Here is an 8,582-nt window from a genome sequence, read left to right as displayed (position 1 = left end):
AAAAAATCAACCATAAATGTAAGAGTTTATTTATGGACTCTCAATTGTATTCCATTTATCTATATGTTTAATATATGCCTCTATATAAATATACAGAGATATATATATATGTCTGTATATAGATATATATTTATGCATCTATATTTATAGGTATACACACTCACAAAAACACACACCCTGCAATATATTTAAATACAGGAAAATTTTCTCCATGTTACCACACTTCGGTTTTCTTTTTGATATCATTTGTTTATGTTGTAAACTACCTTGACTCATTTCTTAAGAGTTTTAAATTCCCACTTCTTAATATTTAAAAATTATAGTGGAGGTGGTTTGTGGAATGCTTCCAATCTATTATTTTCACCATTTGTAACCATCTAGAGCAAAAAGAGTAAAGGTGGGGGTAGAAAGAGGAACACCCTTAATGACTTTTATCTCTTTGAAACTTCAGCAATTCTTAACAAACTCCAGAGAATTCAAATGTGAGAGGAGAAGGGGAAATGAAAGGAGAGTGCAAAAGAATTGCCAAGTTTTTCTCCCACAATTTACAATTCATAATATTTTCTGGAGTTTAAAATTATACAGTTTTTACTCTGCTGCAAATGTGATATATATATATATATATCTCACATACATATCTTATGTATTTAGGATATTCTGCAATGCAGCTTTTTTTCTTTTAATTAGTTCAAATCTTTAATCAAAACTCTCAACAGAGGGAGCTAGTACATTACCTCTGAAATACTAATATATAAGGAGAAGGTATATTTTACCTCATCATATAACTACATTCTTTCATTTTTAGGTAAATTTCATACAGATTTATGTTTCATTCTGCACTTGTTTTGATACCAAAGGAAATTCTTATTTTAGTGCATTTGCAATATTTAAGAAAGCTCTTTCCTGGGGATCAAGAGTACCCATTCTGCTATGCCATGATTTATGTTGTAGACCATATAGAAAACTTATTTTCTAGCAAACTTTCAGAGATAGAAAATTTCTACAATAAGTGCATTTTGATAGGAATGTCAATGTACAGAATAGTGTAAACTGGCCCCTTGTGCACTTTTCTTGAAATAGGGCATACACAGATTGTGAGATTTATTAAGGAACATTTCTGAGTCCTACTGCCCATAAATGTCATTAATTTTTACCTTTTCATACAGCATTTCCACACTTTTAATGAATTCATAAATTTCAAACTCTAGCCAGTTTTGAGGAAAGCAAACATGCGCCTATTAAGGAAGGCTAACTTTGTTTTGGACACAGCATAGTAATTGAATGCTCTGGTCATATAAATCATGGATTGTCAGATCCCCTTTTTATTTTATTCAACTTTATCTTAGTTCTAAGAGAAAAATAGTCAGGTTAGCCAGATCCTAATGCATCATAATTCTGATTTGAAGCATTATTGTCTACAGTTAGAATCTCATTGAGATGGAGAGCCAGGATTGATACAAAGAAGCTGACCAAGGGAGTCTAGTGTCTCTCTCTCTCCCTCTCTCTCTCTCTTTTTTTATAACACCACAAGCAGTTGTAGAGTTACCAGGGGGATTGTAACTTCAAGTTATATTCATTTCTCTTAAGTTAAGATCCTTACCTGGAAGTCTGTGTCATGCATTTACCTTTTTCTTATCTAATTTATTGAGTCTAGTGATTTCCACATCTTAAATCTTTAGAAGATCCTGTGACAGTTTGATGTTATTTAATGAATCCCAGAAAAAGATTATATTCTTAACTTAATCTATTCCTGTGTGTATAATACCCTTTGATTGTATTAAATTCAGCTGAGCTACTTTTGATTAGATGACTAGATATGATTATTTTAGGGCTTTTGAGTGGACTACATCACTGTCACTGAGGCATGAGCAAGCTTGGGTCTCCACCCTCTTTCTTTCTGGCTCTGATATAAATGGAGACATAGTTTCTGGAGAGACACCGGGAAAGAGAGCTGCCATATATGATCCAGCTGTGTGAGAGAAAGGACTTCATGTTTGCCTACAGCTGAGCTCAAGGAAAAAAGCCTTGAGAGGCTAACGGTGCTGTGGCCCAGGGAGAGATGACTGATCAAGCAGAGTTCAAGGAAAACATAGTGAGAGCATGGCAGACCTGACATCTTGCCTGATCACCACGTGGCAGGGCACTAAGCTCAACAGTAGCTGACTTTGGTGAGAAAGCATGTCTGATGGTGCTTTGACTCAGACTTTTCATGGCCTTGGAACTGTAAGCTTTTACCCCAATACATTTCCTATTATAAAAGCCAACCCATTTCTGGTAAATTTTGTCTTGGCAGCTCTGTGGCAAACTAAGACAAGTCCTAAACAAGGATAGCAGAGAATCCATTTCTAAATCAAACATAAAATTTAAATTTCAGAATGCTTAATCTTTATTCTTATGCATCATAAATTCCGTGCCCAAATTCAATCTCTGTTTGGGGTTGCCACTCCTCCTAGACCCCCCCAAAAAGTCGTCATAATTTTGGTAATACAAGTCATTTTTTTCATGTTTGGAGGTATTCCTTATTTTGAGCAGTTTTAAAAGATTAAGAGAGTCTGCTGTTCAGACTAACAAAGAAACCCTCTCTCTCTATATATATATAGCTTGATGCCCCCTCCACATAATAAATAAGTGTACATGCATGTATTTTTATATGATATGCTGAGCCAGATTAGTTGATCTAAAGCATAAAAGAGAAAGTTTACTTTATTAAAAAAACAAATAACAGCTGGGGGGGTACTGGATTACTGGCCGGGGGGTCTCTGCCGTGGTCCCTGGGGGAGCAGCAGCAGTCCCCCAGGTGCCACGGTAAGAACCAGGAAGGATTGATGGCCCAACAGTGGGCTCCTGATACTAATGGCTATACTTGTGAGCCTATACACCTGCAATAAGAACACGGCCTAGAGTAGCATTGTGCCTGGGAGTTTCCTCCTGACAGACTTCATGTTACTCAAATGTGGCCACTCTCAAAGCCAAACTCAGCATGTAGATGCAGTGCATTCCCCCCAGCGTGGGACATGACACCCGGGGATGAGCCTCCCTGGCACCGAGGGATCACTACCACATACCAACTGAAGATGCAACTAGAAAATGACCTTGAATTAAAGGTTCAATGCTGATCAGCAGAATATCCCTGTCTACATATAATAACATGACTTCAAAATGCTGCTTGACCTAATGTAAGGGGGAAATAGAAAGGAGAAATGAGTTTATAAGGCTACGAGTCTCTAAAAAAGAGTCTGGATGTTGTCGGAAGGAATGCCCTTATGCACAACTGAGCAGAGTCTAAGAGACAGATAAAGTAGATACAACCCCAGGTATTGGTTCTTTTGAGGGATAAAGAGACCCACGGGTTCTATGGTCATGGGGTTCACTGCCATGGCAGATGGCCCTTCTTTGGAGCTGGTGTTTCTGCGTGATGGAACTGGACTCAGAGGGGATCTCTTTTCACAAGACTTCAATGCTACTTTACTGGAATTGTAGTTGGTGCTGGGGTTTAAGATATATTTAGGGGATTTGAATCTCTGGACTGACAATGTGATACCCAGGCCCAGAGCCTCAACAGACTTCAGCTCCTACACTCTGATTTATTGGACTTACCCCACTCAGTTAACATGGAGTTGAAGAAGGTCAACCACTACACCATGGAGTGTCTACAACTGAAAGCAGGAGGAGTGCATCCAGTATCCATGTGGAATCTAAGCCCCCACTTGACATAGATGTGCAATGGACACAACCAATCCAATGTCCACAGAGAAAATGTGGCATGGGTGTGGGAAGGGTGGCCATGGTGGTTGCTGGGTGTGGGGAATGGGAGGAAGAGATGAGATGGGGAGGCTTTTTCGGGACGTGGAGTTTTCCTGGATGGTGCTTCACGGTCAATTACGGGACATTGTAGATCCCCCCAGGACCCACTGGATGGAACGTGGGAGAGTGTGGGCTATGATGTGGACCATTGACTATGGGGTGCAGTGATGCTCAGAGATGTACTTACCAGGTGCAATGGATGTGTCATGATGATGGGAGAGAGTGCTGCTGTGGAGGGAGTGGGGGGTGGGGGTGGTGGGGTTGAATGGGACCTCATATTTTTTGAATGTAATATTTTAAAAAATAATAATAATTTAAAAAAATAAACAAATACCAAAAAAAAACCCAAATATAATATATAAAGTGAGTAAACACAATTTCCCATACAAACATATTTCACTACCTTCTTTATTGTGGCAGACAGTGCTAATGCCTCCCTCTACTAGCTTATTTCAGAATCTTCTTTCCGGGGATTGAGGCTAAATGTGGGATAGACTGATTCTGTAAGCTTTCCTTGCATCTAATATTTGCCACCTGACATAAATCTGACTGAAGAAACATAACAAAAGTCATATATTGGCTTCTGTAGAAAATTTGCTTCATCATAATCAGGGGAAGACCAGTGAGGAGAATTCTTTTTCTTACACTCTTACTTTCTTCTTCAGATATTTTTACATGACGATATAATTCTTGAAGCTATAACTGTCATTTTGTGACCATAAAGTGACAAGTCTGAGGACTAAGACCAACAGTTGAGTGCACTAGAGTGGAAGAGCCTGGTACTTTGGGGAGAATGTTACATCGTTGAGCCTATGCTATGACATTCTACCTCTATCTTTATGGTTAGATGCGAAAAGTAAGCACTTATTTTAATTAGGATCTTAATTTTGTGTTCTATAATGAAGCCAGAAGTTTTCTATATCATAGAAATAGATATGTGCTTAAAGGGTAATTTGCAAAGACACTAAATAAAAAATACATTACTTAACACATCAATATATTTGGGGAAATAACTGGCTCCTTTTTGATAAAAATTGATGAGCAAAATTGTAATTTAGCATTGAGCTGGAGGGTTTGTGCAGATTGAAACTTAAATTTTAAATATAATCTGTTTCACTTGACTAATGTTCATTGTTCATTATAACTATGATTTCTCTGTAATGTAAACATTCTCCAACATACTCTTTATAACATTTGCTGAGAAAGTTCATAGTTTGCACAATACTTAGGTGCTCAAAATAATTAAATCAATCAGAACATTTCTTTCAGAGCTTGTGATTGAGTAGAACTCCCTCTTAGTTCCTCTTTTAAGTTACTTCAAGGTGGAATTATAGATTTGGGGGCTTAAACTTTTTTTATGATTTCTAATATCCATTAGGCAAAGAAGAAAGACAGAAAGGTCTTGAGCAAGGGAGAGACAGATCTGTGATTTCCATTATTATTTTAGCAGTTGTGTGGGTGGTTGAATTGCAGTATGTTTCAAATTTCAGAATAAAGGTTATAAGCCGTAACAGTTTAGTAATGCAGGTCAACTAAGCCTTAAAAAGCTCCTGTATTCAAGTATTTGATTCGAGAATGGATGTAGGCATTGTGTTTGCAGAATATATTGCTAGCATGTGAAGAACGTAGAAAATATTCTGAGGGTTTTCAAACAGAAAAATCCAATTTCCACAAATATTTATTGGGTGCCTACTGTGCACTCTGGATTGGTCTTAGCTCCAAGAGCAAAGTAGCAACAAGATGGAACTAGTTTCTGTCCTTGCAAAGATTACACTTTATAGGACAGTACAGAAAATAAAAGAAAAAGAATAATGCATAATAAGTGCTATAATGGAGTATCTATGGGAATCTTTGAGATCATAATTCATGCAAGTTGACATTTATTGACTGCCATTTGTCAGGTACTTTTCTAAACATGAATTACATTAGCTCAATTTACAGTTACAACAACTCTATGAAAAAGTTACTATTCCTCCCATCATAATCTGACAGACTCTCTGAGACAGAGAGAATTTAAATAATTTGCCCAAGTTGTTAAAAATACTAATTATGGGAATAAGCATCAAGCACATGCCCTCTAAACCCAGAGCCCAATTTCTTAACTATCATCAAGAGAAGAATTTGATGATTTCGGTTCCTGAAATGTTATATTTAATGACCATCAAGGATATCCAGGTATAAATATCCAGTAGGTATATAGACATAAAGACAGTAGAAGGATTCAGAGCATTAAAATTTATTTGAAGATATCCCTGAAGAGATAACAGCTGAAATTAATTACTACAATCCCTGAGAAATTTCTGATGAAGAATAAAGAAGCTTCTAGGCTGAAACCACATGGCAATATTCCTCTGGACATGAGATGAAATAATGAAATAATACAAGGCAACAGATTTCCCTTCAAAGATAAAGATGGCAGGGATATGGAAGTTCCAGTGCTTCCCCTCAGGACTGAGATATGTATAATCCTCAGAGTGAAGTGAAAACTTGAGTAAATTATTGAGCCCCTAAGGAACTCATGCCATAGTCCAGGGTATAAATACAATCCCCTTATTTCCCTATTACTCACAGAATCTGTTCCCTGGAGAACAGACTGAGCACGTTTCTAACTTGATTATAATCAAGTGCATTATATTATTAAACCAATGGTGAATCCTCTGGAACTTTACTGAAGACTTCCCTGATTTTTCCTGCCTTTTGGGGGGCTCAATTTTAAAATCAGAAACTATGATCTGTAGCTCTGAAGGTTTCTGGGGCATACTGGAAATTAACTCTGGTTTGCCTCCTTTAAGAGTCAAAGAAACCAAAATTTCAGAGTCTGAAATTGCCCTTCAACATCCATGGGTATAAAAAAGAGCAATCAAGAAGCTTGGAGGTTTTTTGGCTGAAGAGGGTGAGTCCCTGAATTCCACTAACATTATATCCTCCCTACTATGAAATGGAAGTCCAAAGGTTAATGAATGCTGCTTTTATTCCATATTGTACAGTCCTGACATGCAAGTGAATCAGGTGGGAGAATCTGTTTGAAGGGAGAAGCAAAGAATGTTCAGAGATGTAGGGCCTTTGGGGTTCCCATATTTCAGGGTGTAAGTTCTCTCTCCATGGAAGCAACTCTTACCCCTCTAGAAATGGCTTTTACTCTGTGGCTTGAGACAACTGCTGGACTTCGCCTAGACTCTAGCCAACAGTATTGAACCAGAAAGAAAGTTCATGTTTCCCACTCACCAGGGTCTAATTTTCTTGAAAGGCCAACTCCAGGTTCCAGTGCCTTCAGTTTTATTGTTAAAGGGAGGGTTCAAGGGAATAAGGAAATGATGAGATGAGAGAGAAGCATTCTCTCCTGTTCCATCTTTCTTCCCTCTTTTCCCTTGGTTGTCATGTTTCAGTTGTTATATTTTATATGGCAGCACTGACCTTTAGATTCTGTGGGTTAAATAGTTGGTGTCATGTATTTTATGTACCTTTAAAGACTATAATTATTGGAAATCTATGTCTCTTTGTTATCAGGAGAAAAGGCAGATTCTATGGGTCCATTGTATAACCTACTCCTGTGTGAGGTGATATTGTGGGAACACCTGAGTTGGCCTGCAATGTAAGCCTTTTCTCTTGTTCCCACAGATGCCATGAAGCAGAATGATTATTGGAAATGGCTCTCTCGTGACTGAATTCTTTCTGGTGGGTTTAATAGACCAACCAGATCACCAAATCCCCCTTTTCCTCCTGTTTCTCACAATGTATATGTTCACCATCCTGGGAAACTTGGGAATGATAACTTTAATTGGGCTGAATTCCCACCTTCACACACCCATGTACTTTTACCTATTTAACTTGTCTTTCATAGACCTCTGTTATTCTTCTGTCTTGACACCCAAAATGCTGATCAACTTTATATCAGAGAAGAATATTATCTCTTATCAGGGGTGCATGGCCCAGCTCTACTTCTTCTGCTTTTTTGCCATCTCTGAGTGCTATGTGCTGACATCAATGGCCTATGATCGCCATGTGGCCATCTGTAATCCACTCTTGTATAACATTGCCATGTCCCCTCAAGTGTGCTTCAATCTTATGTTTGGTTCTTACTTGATGGCATTTTCTGGTGCTATGGCCCACACAGGATGCATGCTAAGACTGACCTTCTGTGATGGTAACATCATCAACCATTATTTCTGTGACATCCTCCCTGTACTCCAGCTCTCCTGCACAAGCACCTATGTTAATGAGCTGGTGATGATCATTGTAGGGGGAATCAACATCATTGTGACCAGTCTCACTGTCCTTATATCTTATATTTTCATTGTCTGCAGCATCCTTCACATGAGTTCCACTGAAGGTAGGTCCAAAGCCTTCCGTATCTGCAGTTCCCACATAATGTCTGTTTCTCTGTTCTTTGGATCAGCTGCATTTGTGTACATCCTACCATCTTCTGCCAGGTCTATGAATGAGGGAAAAATATCCTCCATCTTTTACACTAATGTGGTTCCCTTGATGAATCCCTTAGTCTACAGCTTGAGAAACAAAGATGTTAAACTTGCCCTGAAAAAAATCCTGCATAAACTATTTTAATTAGAAATGGGCTCTCCTGTGCATGTAGTTTCAGGGCAAGGACGATCAATGTGCTTATTTACAATATATTTGTTGGCTGCCTTCTGACCCTGCTGACCCTTACCCTGCTGAAGGAAATTTTAGATATCTTTTAGAATTTTATTTCCACTTTCCTTAGAGTTGGTTTTCTTTTCTCACCATTTGTACATTTTCTTCTCCTTCTCAAGTTTTTGCTG

General features: G+C 38.2%; 1 protein-coding gene across 1 annotated transcript; it reads left to right on the top strand.

Moving 5' to 3' along the window:
• Positions 1-7,437: 7,437 nt before the first annotated feature.
• On the top strand, positions 7,438-8,367 carry LOC101420240 (olfactory receptor 8B3-like). The gene has a single exon (XM_004463538.3). The coding sequence runs from the start codon at positions 7,438-7,440 to the stop codon at positions 8,365-8,367; it is 930 nt and encodes a 309-aa protein (XP_004463595.3).
• The last annotated feature ends 215 nt before the right edge of the window (positions 8,368-8,582 follow it).

Source organism: Dasypus novemcinctus, chromosome 27 (assembly GCF_030445035.2).
Source record: "Dasypus novemcinctus isolate mDasNov1 chromosome 27, mDasNov1.1.hap2, whole genome shotgun sequence".
NCBI classification, from domain to species: Eukaryota; Metazoa; Chordata; class Mammalia; order Cingulata; family Dasypodidae; genus Dasypus; species Dasypus novemcinctus.
The sequence above is the reverse complement of the archived record's forward strand: the minus strand, read 5'-3'. Positions and strand labels throughout refer to the sequence as shown.

Coding starts and splice junctions, on each gene's coding strand:
- LOC101420240 (XM_004463538.3), top strand. CDS start 7,438: ATGATTATTGGAAATGGCTCTCTCGTGACTGAATTCTTTCTGGTGGGT.